General features: G+C 41.4%; 2 protein-coding genes across 2 annotated transcripts in view; one reads left to right on the top strand and one right to left on the bottom strand.

The window, feature by feature from the left end:
• The window catches only part of LOC149982653 (uncharacterized), a 101769-nt gene that overhangs the window by 63542 nt on the left and 18333 nt on the right, over positions 1-19894 (top strand). The gene's annotated exons all lie outside the window — the stretch shown is intronic.
• LOC110529029 (rac GTPase-activating protein 1) lies at positions 8077-16511 on the bottom strand. Its single transcript, XM_090242230.1, has 16 exons — positions 16327-16511; positions 15915-16002; positions 15695-15753; positions 15346-15530; positions 15137-15191; positions 14880-14957; positions 13304-13424; positions 13014-13163; positions 12539-12702; positions 12229-12327; positions 11828-12026; positions 11627-11732; positions 11206-11341; positions 10817-10940; positions 10402-10498; positions 8077-8281 (listed from the first exon to the last, which is right to left on the bottom strand). Exons 1-16 carry the CDS (start codon positions 16390-16392, stop codon positions 8206-8208), a joined length of 1803 nt encoding a protein of 600 aa, XP_090098356.1. The 5' UTR covers positions 16393-16511; the 3' UTR covers positions 8077-8205.

Here is a 19894-nt window from a genome sequence, read left to right as displayed (position 1 = left end):
CATCCACTAATTGCCATCAAAGGCTTTCAAAGTGACAATAGTCAAGATGCGTAAGTGCTGGAAGTTTAATAATAATCCTGACTAATTTGTTCTGAGATGTCTGCAATTTATTTATTTTATATCTTGGGGGCACTATAGTACCAGGAAGAACATACATAGTTGAAGTGGCACTGAACAATAGCCCCTGCCAATGTCCCCATTGCATTCCTATCCAGGAATTTGGAGGTTCTAGCCAGGAACCTAGTTTTAGGGTTCACTTTGGGATATAACATTTTGTGCCATGCCAGATGGTTATCTTGTACACATCCAAGATACTTTACAGAGTATTTTGTTGCGACTACTATGTCACCTACTACCACCTTAAAATCTGGGGATTTCCTCAGTTTCACTTCGGACCCGAACGAGATGGACTCTGTTTTTCCAAGGTGAAGTGACAGCTTATTGTCATATAGCCATTTACTGACATTCAGAAGTTCAACACTGAGGGCTTTCTCAACCACATTTTTGTCTTTGTGGGAAACCAACCGTGCAGAATCATCTGCATATAGGAAAAGATCATTTATATACAATAGAAATATAATATACAATAGAAAATATACAACAGATATACAAGTAAACCCAGCACACTCCCTTGGGGTACCCTGCAGTTCAAGATTTGGGGTTTAGACAGGGTCCCATTCACATCCACTATCTGTTTTCTTCCTTGTGGGTAAGAGCTGACCCATTTTACTGCTAAATTGTTCAAGCCCATGGCTCTTAGTTTGATTAACAGAATCTCATGATCCACTGTATCGAATGCCTTTTGGAGATCTAACATAACCATACTACAACATTTCCCTCCGTCTACTTCCTTCATTATGTGGTCATTCAGATGTAGTAGGCAAGTGTCAGTGGAATGGGATTTCCTGAAGCCAGATTGGAGCTCATCAAATAGGTAATGCAAGGAAATCAATCTGCTTGAACATAATATTTTCCATGACCTTCGATAAAGCACACAGGATTGAGACAGGCGGATAGTTTCCATGATCTAACTTATTCCCTTTTTGTATAAGGGAATGACCATTGCAAGTTTTAGTTCACTGGGAAAACACCCTAGTTCAATAGACAGATTCACAATGTGAATTACACAGGGGGTGAATGGTCAAGTTCTTTCAGCCTCTCTAGCACAGTTTACTCAGACACCTTTTCAAATAAAAAATAATCTACTTGAATCCACTGCTGTGAGTAAAACTGCTGGACTACATTCTCCCCATAACAACCTGATTGACCAGGTAACTTGCTCACTAATGTATTAGCTATAGTTGTAAAATCGCTATTCAGACTGTCTGCAACCATGGTCTCATCTGATGTAACCTTTCCTCCCATGTCCAAACTAAGATTGAGAGCGTTGGTCTTTAATCTGTTACTATAACCTAACAGCTTCAGACACTTCCATAATTTACTCGGATTGTTCATTTTCAACTATTCTGAACAGTGAACAGTGTCAGCTTCACTGTAGAGGTTGATTGTGGTCCAGCCTTTAGACTCACATTGTTGTTGGTGAACGATAGGAACATATATAAAGCAGCAAGAAACTCCTGGATGCTCAGATGAATAAAGCAGTACACCTTCTCCTGGTACAGACCACACTCCTCTCTGAAGATACTGATGAACACTCCTGAGTACACTGACGCTTTCTGATATCAATGTCACACTCTTTCATGTTCTTCCTATTAGAATATCAGATTGCCCTTCTCCAGCTGTTGAAAAAACAGTTTCTCTATTGTCATGATGCTCTCTTTATTCCAGTGGAGATCTGTCTCATTTTTCCCATGATACTTCACATTCATTAATTTGGACAGAAATACCAGGAAGTATGTGTACATCTCAGTCAGAGTCTTGGGAATCTCTCCTCTCCTATCTGAATTGAAAATGTCTTCAAGAACTGTAGCTGATATCTAACAGAAGACTGGGTATCTGGCGCATGATATGGAGACTCCTTGATGTCTTTACGTGTGAGATTATTCTGCTGGTAAGGTTCTCATCACTGAATCTGTATCTGAAGTACTCCTTCTGTGGGTCATTGAATCCTCGTACCTCTGTCTCCTGGTAAATACACTCAGGAGGGACCTGATTGGCTGCTGCAAGTCGTGAAGTTATTCACAGGAGAGCAGAGGGGAGAAGATTCCCATTGATGACGTTTGTCAAAAGCACATCCACTGAGGTTTAATCTGTGACATCACACAATTTTTCGTTGTTTTTTAAGTCAGAGGAGGTCGACACTCATCCAGACCATCAAAGACAAACAGAATTTTGAACTTGTCATACTTGGAGATTCCTGATTCTTTAGTTTCCCCAAAAAAGTTATGAAGAAGTTCCATCAAGCTGTGTTTGTTCCCCTTCATCAAATTCAGCTGCCGAAATGGAAGTGGAAATATGAACTGAAGTTCCTGATTTGCTTTTCCTTCAGCCCAGTCCAGAATGAACTTCTGCACAGAGACTGTTTTTCCAATGCCAGCGACTCCCATTGTCGGCATATTTCTGATATATTTGTCTTGTCCAGGTAAGGGTTTAAAGATGTCATTGCATTTGATTGGTATCTCTTGTTTTGCTTTTCTGCTGGATGCTGTCTCAATCTGTCCCACCTCATTTTCATTATTGCCCTCTCAACTTCCACCCTCTGTGATGTAGAGCTCTGTGTAGATCTTATTGAGAAGTGTTGGGTTTCCTTGTTTAGCTATTCCTTCAATAACACTTTAAAACGTAAGATTTTAGCTGCCTTGCCAGCAGCTAATGGGGATCCATAAAAATACAACATACAAAGGCACTTAAATATTTTGTCTTGTCCATTCACCCTCTGAATGGCACACGTACTTAATCCATGTCTCAATTGTCAAAAAAATCCTTATTTAATCTGTCTCCTCCCCTTCATCTACACTGATTGAAGTTGATTTAACAAGTGATAAGGGATCATTGCTTTTACTTGGATTCACCTGGTCAGTCTAAAGAGCATGGAAAGAGCAGCTGTTCTTAATGTTTAGTACATATGTGGGCAGTAGTTATATTGAGTAGTGTCAAATAAATGCATGTACTTACTACTTACAAGTTATATGAAGGCTCTATCATTTTTTAAATCTTACTTACCTTAATGAATGTATTTTACTCAGCTCTGTTTCACTGACAGTGTAGAAGTAGCAACATGACCTGTCCAGTAGATGGCAAGGTGTAGGCGTATTCCATAGACCTGGATCCGGGGAGAACGACTGGTCCCTCTCATTGAGGATTTCACGTTCACGGTCGTCCGGGTGCTGCAGGCAATGTTTTCTGAAAGCAGGATCCCTGATTATAGTCAATGGGAGTATGGTGATCTTCATGGTCAATATTCATGTATAAATAAAAATAACCAATACTTATATTTCACCTGATGTATGTGGATTGTGGATTGCAAACAAGGGGATCCTACAAACCAGGTTTTACTTTTTGTAAAACTGGACCCAGACAATACATTTTATTTACTATAACCATACATTTCACTATAGTTTAAGCATCAGACAATACATTTTATTTACTATAACCATACATTTCACTATAGTTTAAGCATCAGACAATACATTTTATTTACTATAACCATACATTTCACTATAGTTTAAGCATCAGACAATACATTTTATTTACTATAACCATACATTTCACTATAGTTTAAGCATCAGACAATACATTTCACTATTAGTTGGGTCCTTACCTTGTGGTCTGAAATCCCAACCAGAACATGATGTCAAATCACTGAATTATCTTAATTTTTGTTCTGGGAGAGATCCTGAGAATAGGTGTTGTTTGTGAACCTTCCCAGTGACGAGTAGCTCTGTTGCAATCTAGGTTGGGTGTACAGTTGATCTTGGGATGCAATAATGTGTGGTCAGCATCTAATGTCATCTCATTAACAGATGAGTGGTGAGGTTTTAGGTGTGTAATAAAAGCCTAGTTTAATCATTAAAAGAACAATGTCTTCTGAACATCTAGTTTTGATACATAGTATCCCATATTCACATTCACTCTTTTGATTAACACTTACAAGACCTAAGATAAAATCACATGTAACACACACATAAGGTACATAGTTTACATGTGCATGTGTGTGTGAGAGAGCCAGAACTTTGGTAGAAGTAGTCTCATTCGGCTCGTGTGTGTCCCATCATACGGAACAGAAGAGTAAATAGCAAGCATCCTAAATATGGATGTGGTACATTTGTTGACCTTGAACACTTGGGATAAATCTTGTTTATTAGTATTTAAAATGAATGAACCTGGTTGAGGGAATTATTCAGTACAGACGCAATTACTCATAAAGTGAGAATGTGGACACGCATTCTGTCCCTTTATCAGAACAGCCCTTGTTAGAGCGCAAACAGTCCAACCTTTGTAAAGTCATTAAGGAGAGGGATCGTCAGTAATGATAGAAATGTAGCATTTAGATTAAACATGGTTCTATGCACCAAAAGATAAGAGACTTGTCTCAGGACCAAGCAAAGGCTCACTCAGTCTAAATGTTATACACTGCTCAAAAAATAAAGGGAACACTAAAATAACACAGCGTAGATCTGAATGAATGAAATATTCTTATTAAATACTATTTTCTTTACATAGTTGATCGTGCAGACAACAAAATCACACAAAAATAGTCAATGGAAATCAAATTTATCAACCCATGGAGGTCTGGATTTGGAGTCACACTCAAAATGAAAGTGGAAAACCACACTACAGGCTGATCCAACTTTGATGTAATGTCCTTAAAACAAGTCAAAATGAGGCTCAGTAGTGTGTGTGGCCTCCATGTGCCTGTATGACCTCCCTACAATGCCTGGGCATGCTCCTGATGAGGTGGTGGATGGTCTCCTGAGGGATCTCCTCCCAGACCTGGACTAAAGCATCCGCCAACTCCTGGACAGTCTGTGGTGCAACGTGGCGTTGGTGGATGGAGCGAGACATGATGTCCCAGATGTGCTCAATTGGATTCAGGTCTGGGGAACGGGCGGGCCACACCATAGCATCAATGCCTTCCTCTTGCAGGAACTGCTGACACACTCCAGCCACATGAGGTCTAGCATTGTCTTGCAGGCTACCTCTGGCGAGCACATGGAGGGCTGTGCGGCCCCCCAAAGAAATGCCACCCCACACCATGACTGACCCACCACCAAACCGGTCGTGCTGGAGGATGTTGCAGGCAGCAGAACGTTCTCCACGGCGTCTCCAGACTCTGTTACGTCTGTCACATGTGCTCAGTGTGAACCTGCTTTCATCTGTGAAGAGCACAGGGCGCCAGTGGCGAATTTGCCAATCTTGGTGTTCTCTGGCAAATGCCAAACGTCCTGCACGGTGTGGGTCTGTAAGCACAACCCCCACCTGTGGACGTCGGGCCCTCATGGAGTCTGTTTCTGACCGTTTGAGCAGACACATGCACATTTGTGGCCTGCTGGAGGTCATTTTGCAGGGCTCTGGCAGTGCTCCTCCTGCTCCTCCTTGCACAAAGGCGTCCTGCTGCTGGGTTGTTGCCCTCCTCCACGTCTCCTGATGTACTGGCCTGTCTCCTGGTAGCGCCTCCATGCTCTGGACACTACGCTGACAGACACAGCAAACCTTCTTGCCACAGCTCGCATTGATGTCCCATCCTGGATGAGCTGCACTACCTGAGCCACTTGTGTGGGTTGTAGACTCCGTCTCATGCTACCACTAGAGTGAACGCACCGCCAGCATTCAAAAGTGACCAAAACATCAGCCAGGAAGCATAGGAACTGAGAAGTGGTCTGTGGTCACCACCTGCAGAACCACTCCTTTATTGGGGGTGTCTTGCTAATTGCCTATAATTTCTACCTGTTTTCTATTCAATTTGCACAACAGCATGTGAAATTTATTGTCAATCAGTGTTGCTTCCTAAGTGGACAGTTTGATTTCACAGAAGTGTGATTGACTTGGAGTTACATTGTGTTGTTTAAGTGTTCCCTTTATTTTTTTGAGCAGTGTATTTCTATCTGAAAAAAATTGGGTAACTTTGCACCTTTCTGAAGCATCCAGGTATGATATGTCTGATGAAGCCATGATGGGCATAGAGACTCTGGGCTGGCAAGCCTGGCTGTTTGAGGCATTCTCTCAGGTGACAAGAGGCATTTATGCCAGGGATTGCAGGCGCTGATGGGTAGGTAGGCAAGGCGGGCATGGTGATATCTCCGCCCATTTGGGCCTGTAATGAGCCACTCTGACGAGCTTGTCTAACAGCAGTCAGTGAGAAAAAAATTCTAACCATAAACAGCCAGCCAGGGATAAGAAGTGCAAATGAGAGCGAGGGAGGAGAAAATGTGTCATGTGTACTGCTCTTAAGGCAGCAATACATTCTGTTTTAATGGGGCACCACAGCAGTAGCAGGCACTCTGTAGCAGCAGCCTGTTGTGTTTGATACCAAATTGGAGGAAATACTCTCTCCCCCCCCCATTCCGTCTCCATCACTCCCCCTCCAAACATCCTAGATATGAATTACGCCATGCATAGATTACGCATGAGGTCTGACGGAAGTACATTGGTTTTAAATGGGATGTGGTGCACACTAATAAGACTTTGCATATCCCGATCATTGCAAGTAGCCAAAAACTTTCCTCAAAAATAGTTGGTCTTCCAAATCTGTGCTAGTAAGGATAAAAGAAGCCAGTACAACAGTTGAAAGGAAAATAATTGTGTGCCACTCTCTTCCTTTTATTTGGGATTGAGATCGTCTCATTCTATCGGTTGTATAGATTCAGACTAAGTAAACTTCCGACAAATCTTTTTAGATCCTGAAAAACCGATTTGAGTGAAATATCCCTTTAATCATGTCCTCATAAACAAGAAACTGAGCATACAAAAAAAAAGTTGGTACAAACTTTATATTCACATGATCAACAAATTGCATTTTGATGGTGTGTCAAATGGTGCAATTGCATCCCCTTGAAACTACTCAGCTAAACACGCCTGAAAGAGAAATCACTTCAGCGTTATTGTATTGAAATCTTCAACTCTTTCTACATCACCTTCCCATCAAGGTGTACATTTGTTTGTGAGAATTGTGTATCAATAAACAGGACAATTACAACAATTTTTCAAATTCTTACAGATATAGCCTGAGGGACATTCTGGTGGTCTTTGCCATCTTTGGTTAGAAAGTTTACATAATTCCCTCTTATGTGTTATCTAATAAAGGTTAGCATTATTATTTTACCACAAAAAAACGACTTAAATCATCAATAAAGAAAAACATACAATCATTGCATTCCAAAATACAGATCACATTATCAGGACTGTGCAAATGGGTTTTTTTTCTGTTCCAATCCAATGCTAGTGTCCCTCCAACTCCGTGATTACAATCACAGAATAAAAGAGGACCACTACCAATGCATCATTTATAGACCTAATCAACTTATGCATTACACAACACTTTATGTACTGTAATGTATACTGGTCAATACCAGACCTGGTTTCAAATACTTTAGCTAGGCTTGATTGAGCTTGCCTGGCACAATGGAACTAATAGAATAGTGGCAAAACTGCAAATCCTGTCCATTTGGCATTCCAGGCAGGCTAAAGTAAATGATAACAGTACTTAAAGATTTGAAAAAAGTATTTGAGCCCATGTCAGATCACCAAAGGTCCTTGGTTTGATGTAGCAGCAACTTCACACTGGCTAACAGTTACTCTTTCTCCCATGATTAGACGGATCAGATCATACTGATTAATTATCGTAAATACAAAGGTATCCCATTAAATAGAGATTCAAACCTCATAGCCTAAAATATCAACATAAAAAGGATTAAGTGATTTGTGTAATAGTGATTTTAGTTTAACGTTAAATAAAGCTATTTCAAGTCATTAGTGTTTAAAGCTAAATTAAATATTGCATAGTTCGTTAGAAAATAGAGTTTAAAATAAGTTTGTAATATAAATTGGTATAAAATATACAGCAGTAGCTTCCCATATTACAGTAGTAGATATGTTAACAAGAATGACCGTGTTTAAAGCACAATCTAATATTGCACAAAAAATAGGTTTGATATAAAATAGTAAAAAGACATGGTGACATTGCAGTGGTTTCCCATGTACAGTGGCTATGTAAAAATTAACAGTTTTGTTCCTTGACCACACATTATTGGTTCTTTAGAAAAATAGTTTAAAATAATGTTACACCATAATACCGTGGTTTGACCATTACTTCAGCTGAGGGGAGGCAAAGAAGCCTTCTTGGCGACTTGAGCTAGTGGATGCCTTGCTCTTGCTTCCAAATCTGTAAATGTATAAGAATAAAAAACATTAAACTCCATCACTCTGATATAACCACATATTAAGCAAATTAAGCACAGATATAATCCAAGCTAACAAGAATATTAAAAATACATTCAGGCAGATTTATCACCCAATAAAACACATTTCGGGCTGACTCCATTTACTTGACTGGTCGATTGTTTGGTCAATAGGCTGTTGGTCGACCGAGATTTCCTTAGTTGAGCAGTAGCAAAAAAAAAAAAATCATGGTGTACAAGACACCTGCCTGATTACCTGCCTGATTCGCGCCTGTCTGAGTGGACTAATCCATTGTGGAGGCTGTGGGGATGACACAGTCCATCACTCTATGTGCCGCTGAAAATGTATATGGTCAAATTACATAAGAACAACAGTGCAACACTAATAAAAATATTTTATAACAAATGTGCTTTCTATTTTTCTTGTTCTGAAACATCAGTGCATTTTCCTAGACCATGTTGCCATGTGCATAATAGCAAAGTTAACCAGCATATCTGTGTTGAGAACAATGTGGTGGAGGCAGCAGCGGGGTTAGGAGATGAGAAAACAGCCCGTCTTAATTGTCTAAGAAATGTGAAGAGAGGAAACCAACTTAATTCGATCTATAATCAATAGCCTAACTTACATGTGCCTGGTTTAATAGATCATCAACATATCTACAGAAATAAGACAAACAGGCAACAAAAGCAGGATCTGAATGTTGGTTTAATAGCCTAGTGATTCCGTGAGCGCCAAGCCTCACACAACATGTTACGTACACAATTTCCCAAATTAAACTGGTTTTGATCTTTGCTATGCTGTAATGGCTTAAATGATATTTTTTTCAATTAAAACAGCCTCTCTGGTATCGTTTAGAATTGATTTAGTGCCGTTTACGCTGTTCCAAATTCCTTCTTATAGTTATTATTATGATCATCATTCTAATAATAAGTAATGTCATTATCATTAGTAGGCTTAGTATAGCAGCCTTGTATAACCACCTTCGAGCTGTAGGCCTAAGAACCCATCCTGTGGAGTCTTAATACCATAACTTCCTGAGGCCTATATTTCAACTTATATAGGCTAATGTATCAATCAATCATTTATTTGTTCATGTCATCACACAGCATACGAGACATTCATGATTTGAAATGCAATCAAGCATTTTAGTTAAAATAAGCGACCCAAGAATAATTAGCGTAAACAATAAATAAATAAAGTTCCATTTCGGAAATTGCATTCATTGTTACAAATGGTCAGAAAAATATACTGTAATCTATACAGAACCTGTTCGGCACACATAATACGCACTCAGCGCTTGCTACTTAACTTATTTTTCTTGACCTCCAGTATTTCCCACAACTAGTCAAATTCATTCCACACATCTGACTTCCCCTTTACCTCCCGAGAAAGCAGTAAACATTGCCCAGTTTAAATTTTTTTTGTCACGTCCTCTGCATCCATTTTGCTGTCACATGTGCTACGTGTTCAGAGTTTGTTATAGGCAATTTATTGATGCGATTATGATATAGTTCAGGCCCTATTGGTCACGTGCATGCGATGCATACGTGTCACGTAAAGAGAGTGTTGAGGGAATAGGGGATGTTTTCCCTAAACAAAGAGGGATTTCGGTAACAGAACTTTTCAATCAGAAATGGCTGTAATTATGTTGCAGCTTCAGCAACACAGACAAAGCGATAAACGCTGTTGATGTTCTGTGGTGGTCGCTGCAGCAGGGTAAGAGACAACAGGTGTTAGTCACACAGTTACTCACTGACATTTGTTTTTTAACACAGAGCTGCAAGTCTGAGTCCAGCCCGGCACAATCAAATCAATTGTGGTCAGACTGCCTCTAGTCATGCGTGTGACTATTGGGACTATAAGTGCAGTGTGACTATAAGTGCACAGTATCATCAAACAGTGCACTTAAAGCATCAGACAAGCTCAGTGCATATAGTTGATTTGATTAAAACACATAGGATTTGTTTATATATGGAAAAATACACGTTTTCAAATTTCGACCAGACGACTCTCGGTTGACCAAGATTTTTGTTGGTCGGGGACAGCCCTAAAACACATTAGACCCATTTGAGATGTGCCCTATGGTTAGAGTGTGGTGCTTACATGGTGGTGCTGGAGAAAGTCTGTTTCATGCGCTGGGACAGGGAGGGTGTTTTAGTCATCTGGTGTTCTGGAGTGGTCACTGGTCCCAGCATGCTCACTGTGTGGCCAGAGAATTAACATATTTAGGAGAATATTATTATTTCAGACTGGCCAATATTGTGAGATCATTTTGGAAAATTGCCCACCCTGTATTTCCACATCACATTCAAGCATTACACACACACACACCTACCAGTGTGAAACTGTACTGTAGCTCCAAAGTGAAACTAAGAGCATGCCATTTACATCATTCAGTACCCTTTTAAACTATTAACATAGCAATGGTAAAGGATACTGTACGTTTGGTATTTTAGACCTTCCTTGACACTACTGTATGTCTATAGGCTAGGAGAGACGGGTTCTCAAAGCTGCTAACCTTTGTGGTCTGGAGTGTTGTAGCAGTTAGCATCGTCTTTGACCACATCGTCTGGATGGGTGTGCTGCTCCACTGTGAACTGGCTCCAGTACTCATAAGGAAGGTCCAACAAGCACTCCATCACCTGTGTACATCAATAGGAATCTCTCAAAACTGTTTTCACCACTTAAGAATAGCCTTGTGTAGAAAGAACAGTACTTTTCTCTGTGTGGAGAGAATCATTGTTATTGGGTATTCAACAAGGTACTGTAATATAATAACAATATTCTGTTCAACTAGACAGCCGATAAATAAGTGTCCACATAATATAGAAATAACTTAAATTCAGCTTAGGGTCTGAATATTATTTTACATATCTATGTCTAAATATATATTTATATGATCTCTACATACCCGTGGTTGTCGGTGTCGTGCAGGATGGTCATGGGGTCTGGGTCTGGGACGGCATGACCCACCAGAGTGGGTCCAAACACTCTTGCCAGATTGGTGATGTCCATCTTGGTGTCTAGTACACACTGGGCCACCCTGATAGAACATTGTCAACCATTTCAGAGGGATTCAAGTCAGGTTCAAGCTCCTCCAGTGCCTTGTGAAATCAGGACTTGCTTTTAAACTTGTCTTTTATTATGGGGGGTAGTTACTACAGAATTTAAATAACATTAACAGTTACATTTACCAACATTCAGCACTACAGTTTACAAACAAGTGCAGGCAGGGGCTCCACTTTTGACTGGTTTTGCAAGTTACAGATTGTGCCTTAAATGGCGGTTTGATGGAGTAACCATGAGGTGGATTGAAGCTCTGTCATACCTCTGCAGGTAGATGGACAGATAGGCCAGAGTGTCTCTGTTAGGATGGGGCAGTTCACTGATGGTCTGGTAGATCATCGACATGCTATTGTCATTGTCCTGGATTTCTGTGTTCAAAACAAGAGGAGTAACATAAGAAAAGCTCCATAGACTACTTACAAGGTAAAGAAACCAATGCGTCAGCCAACAGCTGAAGATGGACCTGCAGCCTCCATGAAGTCACGGTTGAGGCGGAAGGTGAGGAGAGGCTCCGGGAGGTTTCTCAGGAAGTTCTTGAGGAGGCCCGTGACACAGTGGATGTCCTCCACCTTGGCCAGGACAGGCACTGTCCTCCCCCGCAGGAAGCTCTTCTTCAGCTCCTTCACTGTGCGCCCCTCGCCCGACACACGGTACAGACCCATCTGACAGGGAGGGAGAGAGAAAGAAAGAATGGGATGGAATATTAACTGGCAGTCAGGATAGGAATGATGACATCAGTTCAATGGAAATTATCAAGGTAAAAACAAAACATTTGTAAAAAGTGCTGATATGCATAAAAAAAAAGTAAAGTGAATTTTGTATGTGCTAAAGTGGCAACATTTAAGTGCCGAAATGGCTGCTCACCTCGTGTAAACCCCTGTGCTCAATCTCCTTGACACAGTGGACCACCAGGGCAGGGATCATGGGAGAGGAGGAGGGAGCGTAGTCTGCAAGGGTGCTTGGCTGCAACACAAGATAAACACTCATGACATGGGACATTTGGAGAAGGCATTCTAAACACATATGGTGTGATACAAACCAGTCATAATCCATCTAACCATACCCAGGACCCTGAATCATAAATACAAAATTATTATTAGTTATTGCTGTATAAGCATTGCAAATATGAAGTGTTGTCAATCTAAGAATATATAACTAACTCCCCAGGTGTTACCTCTCTGGTCCTGATGGGGGTGCTGCCTGTAGAGATAGGGTTACACGGCAGGGTGCAGTGGTCGCGGCATTCTGGGTGAGCCACCAGCCTGCAGTCCTGGCACCTCAGGTAGAGCTTCCCAAACTTGGTCTTCCTTCCACACGGCACACAGAACTCTGACCTGAGTGAGGAGAGGGGACGGGACAGACAGAGGGGAGGAGAGGGGACGGGACAGACGGACGCTGGTGACACAGGTTTGTAGGCCAAACCTTTCGGACGCTAAAGACGTTTTCATGAGACACCGATTTTCATGGTCTGACAAACATCGCTGTAGCTGTGTCACCTGATGTAGGAGTACGACATAGGCAGATGCGGTGGATTGAGACGCATCCAATGCAAAAAGAACATGTCTATTTTAAACTGATGGATGGTATTATGCTAATTAGATCCCCACAGAACAACAAGTGTATTACAGACAAAAGTAATAACAGAACATGTACCGTTTTGGCAAGGAACTCGTGCTTTCGGGCCCCCACTTTGGCTCTGGGTGTTTTGGTTGGGGGCGGAGCCTTACTGCATGGGGTGCTGGAAGCCTCGCTAGCTGCCTCTGATTGGTCAATAGAAGTGGTGTCCCAGCCCTGAGCAGCTGGAAAAACAAGAGAACGTCAAGTTTTTACCCCTCAAACTGGAAGAACTACTTAATTTTCTTCTAATTTTAATACATTGTGCGCATCTGAACATGGCTGTCAAGAATGAGGTACTACAGGCTTGTTAGTGTCGTCTCACTGGTCCTCTTCCGGCTGCCTGTCCAGTAGCCAGGCACTGTCTCCATGGTGGACAAGGCCTCTACCGGACCTCCATTGACAGGCACTGTGATGGTGGTCTTGGTCACTATGGACTCGTTCAACTGTAATAATACATATATAAAACTTGAGTCACATGAAATAATGCTGAAAAAGGAGAAAGCAAAACAGAAGCATTATTTTTTTTTAACAATTTGAAACAACTGATAAAGGTCTACAGAGCAATGTTTTGTTTACATGCAAACGTTCAAGTGATGCGCGCACATGCTAACATCAAAAACCCTGTGGCAGAATAGCTTTACTCCGATGTTGGGACCTTGACAAACTTAGCAGTGAGTGATGACCATGAAAACCCACAATGGCTATAGCTACTGTATGTTCAACAAGTATATTCTGGCTTTATCTAGCTCTATTTGTGATATTTTACCTTGTCTCGCTTGGGTGGCTAGGTAATCAATCCTCTGACATCTGCAATGTTGGAGATGATAACCATCTGACTACTTTGTTAACTTAAATGTGCTGCATCTGATTTTGGATGTTGTCAAATTCACTTCAATGTAAACAAGCCTCTTTCTGGTGCCAAACTGAGCACGCAACTTTTCACGGGCGGGAAATGGGTCTTTCGACTGAAATTCAACACATTGAATAGCAGTGTGCCGAGTGCTATCCAAATCAAGTGAGACTACGGTTAGAAATTCTGTTTTTCTGTAGCATTAGCTACATTGGCATTAACTTCAGAAGCCTGCATGGAGTTGCCTGGATACCCATCCACACCGCTCCAGCCAAACCGACAGTTCTTCTCTACGATTAGTTGGAATTTGCCTGCTGAAAACCCTGCATCCCACTGCTGGCTTGCTTCAGAAGCTAAGCATTGATGGTCCTATTCTGTACCTTGATTTGAGATCAGGTGCGGCTGGAAGTGGTGTTGGAGGGCCAGTAGGAGGCACTCTTTCCCCTGGTCTAAAAAAACATCCCAACACCCCATGGCAGTGATTGGGGACATTGCCCTGTGTAGGTTGCCGTCTTTCGGATGGGACGTTAAACAGGTATCCTGACTCTCTGTGGTTACTAAAGATCCCATGGCACTTATCGTAAGAGTATGGGTGTTAACCCCGGTGTTCTGGCTAAATTCCCAATCTGGTCTTCATACCATCATGGCCACCTAATCACCCCCAGATTACAATTGGCTCATTCATCCTCCCCCCTCCTATCCCCTGTAACTATTCCTTAGGTCGTTGTTGTAAATGAGAATGTTCAGTCAACTTACCTGGTTAAATAAAAATAAATAAAACATGTCTAGAATGCAAACACATTCTGACTGTTCTGATTGGTCCCAGAAACCAATTCTTTGGGTTGGAGCCAGCCTACATGACGTTATCAACTTCGATTGGTTAGAGAAGATCCAATCACTTATTCATTTATTTTGTTCAATACCCCTCATTTTGAAGTCACACAAACAACTTCTAGGATTGCAGTTTCAGACTGAATGAATGTAGCGATCAATAGAAACAAAGGAATTAAATTCAGGGCGAGTGGTCAGGCAATGCATTGTGTAGTACCCTCTCGGAAGTACGGCCAGTGGAGCGGGGTTTCTTCACCACCTGCTGTGGAGGCTCAGCAAGGGTTCTGGAGGAACGCTGTGGAAACAAATAGGAATGACTGAGCTAACAGTACTTCCAAATGACTGCGCATTGTAGCACTACATTCCCACACTAACCTTGACTAGACACTTTAGATATAAAATAACAAAAAAATGTACCTACATTTCCATTGATGATCTGTCAAGCTCTAAACTAAAAAGTAACTATCCAGTTACCCTTTTCTGCAGTTCTCTCAGTTGCACTGTCCTCATCACAGAAGAGTCCCAATCCTACAGGAAATATAGAGCGATGACAACCCAATAGTTCATGTTTATATAGGTACTATTAGTGTGGCTATATATGTTAGTCACTTTTTCTATTTTGGCATATTGTTTTCATGTATTTTTGTGATGTGTCACTATGATGTCCAAGACAAATGTCCCCCAGAGAATCATCTGTTTTGTCATAGCTAATGTCTGACAACAAGGAAGCAGATTCATCTATGGTGGTTAACCTGAAAGACATGATGACGGTAGGCTTGGTTACGATCCCTTTCTGAACCTGAACAATCTGGGTCATATTCACTAAACACAAAACTGAATCAAACGTTCCGAAACAGGATAGGCATATCTAATTACGTCTTCAAGGAAACATATATATTTGTTTTGCATTTCAAAACATTCTTTCAGGTAGGTGGCAACAGAGATGGGCAAGGGTTCGCCTTGTCTAAGTGAATGAGCAATAGGTAATTTTGTTATCCATTTTAGATGATTTAGCGTTTTTTTAAAACCTACCTCCACCCCCCTTTCAGTTTTGGGGTCATTAAGTGTCTTGTGCAAGGGCACCTGGAAAACTTAAACCAGCAAACCTCCAGTTGCTAGTTAATCGTTCAATGTCATTATACATGGTTTTTCAACGAGTTTCTGGTCTGCTGAAAACCTCCCATCCCTGATATGCAATGGCATGGGCACTGATTCAGCAATCCACCAAAAGCATGCTACACTGGTCACTTACGTGGTTCGAGGCCCTCATTGAGAATATCGGAGCATGCACAAAGATTCTGGAAATGGTTGTGCAGGTTCAGCACGATCGATTCCATGTCCTGATAATGCACGTGACAGAAACCCAGCAGGGGACTTCAAAGACTTTCTATCAAAGAGAGTACAGTATGTTTTAGAAACTCTGTTTCTAGTATAGCCTTTTCTCTCCGACTTTATTTATTTGGTAGGTAGTTATAACGTTAGCAAGATTATAAATAATAGATAGCTAGCCTAGCTGCCAAAGTTAGCTAAACAGATTGAAACGGACTCACCTCCACTTTTTAGCAAGCAAGCAGGGTATTAGCTACTATAGCCAGCTAACCTTTGCTAACTTTAATTTTTTTTTTAAATACAAATATTGAAAACAAACATGAGCAGATACTTACGGACTTTGGTCCTTCCTGGAACAGTGTCCCACGGCGGATGTTTCCAGCTGCTATCAAAGGCAACATCTATTGTAAATCGTGACAATAAGTGGGCTACGTTGTCTCTAGCAACGCAAGCTACCACACCTGTCTGGTCCAACTTTTCCAAGCGTTTCAAAAACCTGGCGCCGTGAAAGAAAGCGTTTCTTCGGGTGGGTTTTCTGACTAAGCAGATGGCAGCTATTTGGGCATTATCGCCACCATGAGAATTGGAGTGTAACTACGCTCACAACGAGAGGCTAAATACATTCGAATAGGGTAGATTTTTCCAAACTCGCTCCTGGGGCCCCTGGGAGCACATATTGTTTTTTGCTCTAGCACTACACAGCTGATTCAAATCATCAAAGTTTGATGATGAGTTGGTTAATTGAATCAGCTGTGTAGCGCTAGAGCAAAAAAATGAAATGTGCACCCAGGGAGGTCCCCAGGACTGAGTTCGGGAAACCCTGGAATAGGGAACCTACAACTGCCTTGTAAAAACCAGTGTTGGTAGAAACAAATAGAGAATATATTAGAGAGAAATGTTCCATGTTACATTCTTCAAGGCTCTGGGGTGAAAGACACCAAAGAGATATAGGGTGGAATGTCTGTGAATGATCAGGTCTTTACTCAGACACTGCTGCCTGTTCTCCTTTAGTTTGTCTGTCACACATGGGACATACCCCACAGCATCATTAATCAAACCATGCTGGCGTATCTGGGCCCTGCGTCAGCTTTACTGTGCCATATAATGAGGAGGACAGACACTCACTCACTTGCGGACACACGCTAACATACAAACACATTTGGATCAAAATTGTATGTGTTTGTAAAAAATAGGACAAAATGCAAATAGGCAAACACACACCTGTACACACACCACGAGCATTAACCCTGCTATGCTATTCGCTCACTCATAATTGTCTTCTTTGTGTTTCACATTGTCCTTCCACTACTGTAGATCCATTAGTCTTGATTTGAGAACATTGGACTTGTCAGTCAATAATACTGACTCTTTGTCTATATCTATTATTTAGACAACAGCTAGAGGCCCTTTCCGTGGCTCGGCAAATATTCCACTAATCAAGCATCAATTAACTGCCGGGAACGCTCTCTTTCCTCTCAAATCAGTCTACTTTGTCTTGGACTGACTAGAGAAGTTAGTGAGTTTCCTCTCTAGGAAGCTTGGCATCCGTCTTACAAAGACTGTGATATGGAAAGAGAATATGAATTGACTTTGCATTACCAAACAACCCAGAGAAGGCATTTTGGGAAATAAGCCACCACCTATCATGTCAGTGAAGAGTTTTACCAACAGATTTCGATTAAAACACACCACTCCTTCTGCCCTACATCACTTAAATCTGTACGCATTCTTTGTACACACAATATTCCATCCACTGTAGCACTTAAACACAGACCAATCCTGCAACTCTAATGCATACTATCCAGACATATGATGCTGATAGGGCTTCCCGCCACCTACAAGCATGTGTTCACACATGAGTTAAACTGATTAGAGTGAAACATGAGACTACCTGTAACACAGTGTGGCTGGATCAAGTATTTTATAGTAAAGAGGGTACAGGAGAAAAAGCCTTCATCTTCCCCGTGAGGGTCACTATCAGACTCAGGAATAAAACAATGAGGGTAACAGACAAACAGTTAACTTCTGTAGATATATTCCATGTTGAATTTGCATTCCAATATTACACTTTATATACATCACAGAAGACTGAAATAATGTATAACAAAACTGTTTGTCACAGAATCTGATATTTAAAAATAATAATGTTTTTAATTGTGAAAGTGCTTATCTTGAGCTGGATCCTGCCAGAACAGGGTCGGCACATCTGTTTTTTTTCCGGTACCTATCTGTATCCGATACCTCATGTCATGTATAAATTATAATAAAAGAGATCAAAGTTCATTCGAGTTGCCTCTTCGTTAATTCTCCTTCCCCCTTAAAAACACAGTGTGAAAAAGTAGATTTTCAGCCTGGTCCTGATATTCTAAGAGTTGGGCCGACCTGGGCTTATGGTTTGCGTAACATTGTAACCTACAGCATGTTTGAGACCAACGCCTGGTGGTGGCTGCATGAGGAGAGCACATGTGTCTCTCACAGAACTAGAATGATAATCACTTTATATGATCTCTCTCCCTTTCTCTGCTCTGATAGACATGAGCCTGCTGTAGGCTACCAAAATATTTGATCAACTTCCAAATATTAGTGTACAAAGTAAAAGAAGAGTAAGATAGGCTTTTGGCACCAGTGCATTGGCTATCACCAGCGAGAGAGGTGCTCATCATTGGGTGGGTCAGTGAAACTGGAAAGCATTTTAAGGACTATAGTTTCCTTATCATATTGTAGCCAATATGTCTCCACACACCTAGGTCTAGGCCATTGATGCATTCCAAACAAGGTCATTTTTATTGATCTCAGATTCTCAGTTTGTTAGTGTCAAAGTAGCCTGTCATTTTGATCATTTGTGCGGTATGAAAAAATATTCTGCCAAAGCCTCCAGTCATGTAAAATTACGTAGAATTGCATAAAATGCATCCGGTATGAGCAAAGATGTTTGACTGCAGGAAACCCCTTTTGTGTTGTTCCTTAAAATAGGGATCTAGCTTTTCTGTATTTAGTGGGTCACTGGAAAAGACCCAAAAGCTTTAGATGGGTCCCATTGATACGTTTGGGATCCAAGGGTGTGGAGAGTTTCAGGTCATTACTATTACTGAATCCCCACAGACTGGCAGCGTTGTGCTGAGCACAACAGCTTTCCTGTGGCTCCAACACAACAACGGTAATGGATCTGCAACTAGACTCGAGGGGACCACTTCGTCGACACACATCCACTTAAGAGGAAGCAATGCTCTCAACATTCTGCGTGTGTGGGTGGGTGAGGTTCCCTGGCAATCACGTCATAGGAACTTTAGCTTTGTGTATTATACAGGACTCGATTTTATTCATGTGATGCGTGTGCATGCGTGTGTGTGTACATACAGTAACATGGTAGAGTGGTATCACACAAATTAGATTACACAGTGAATCCCCTATTCACAAAGTGGTTCCTGGCAGAGGATTCCTTTTTCCATATCCCCTATAGCCAAAACATCAACAACAACTAAACAAACAGGCACACGGCCAGGCCCGCTCATTGGGCAGGATTAGGCGTCCGCCTATGGCGGCAGATTGATGAGGGCGGCATTTTCTGAGCTAAACTGACCAAGATGCACCTCCAACAACAACACATAAAACCTCACACTATCCGGCCCCAAAACAATGGACATTTCTTTCAACCAGTAGCATATGGGCTTTTTAGGTGAACATTGATACCGTCCTGTGATCAGCAGTGCCCACTTTGTCAAAGGCAGCGCCACAAAATATTTTGCTTGTCCATTCCCGGCATGCCTCTCCGGGGTTCTGTTGGAGAGACGCATTGCTGTGGCGCTCCACCAATGTAAAACATAAATCATGTAGTAGCAGGGGCGCAACTTTGGTTTTAGAAGTGGGGGGGACAAAATTATAATTATTGTAATGTTTTTATCC

The sequence above is a fragment of the Oncorhynchus mykiss genome, chromosome 7, assembly GCF_057628025.1.
Source record: "Oncorhynchus mykiss isolate SJ-2025 chromosome 7, ASM5762802v1, whole genome shotgun sequence".
NCBI lineage: Eukaryota > Metazoa > Chordata > Actinopteri > Salmoniformes > Salmonidae > Oncorhynchus > Oncorhynchus mykiss.
The sequence above is the reverse complement of the archived record's forward strand: the minus strand, read 5'-3'. Positions and strand labels throughout refer to the sequence as shown.

Bases quoted from the DNA above. Each gene is read 5' to 3' on its own strand.
- LOC110529029 (XM_090242230.1), bottom strand. From the start codon at position 16,392: ATGTTGCCTTTGATAGCAGCTGGAAACATCCGCCGTGGGACACTGTTC. The intron at 13,425-14,879 runs GTACTACACAAT...GTATTATTACAG, and splicing joins CTGGCCGTACTTCCGAGAGG to TTGAACGAGTCCATAGTGAC. The intron at 12,703-13,013 runs ATGTTCTGTTAT...CCCTCTCCTCAC, and splicing joins GTTCCTTGCCAAAACGGTAC to TCAGGTCAGAGTTCTGTGTG.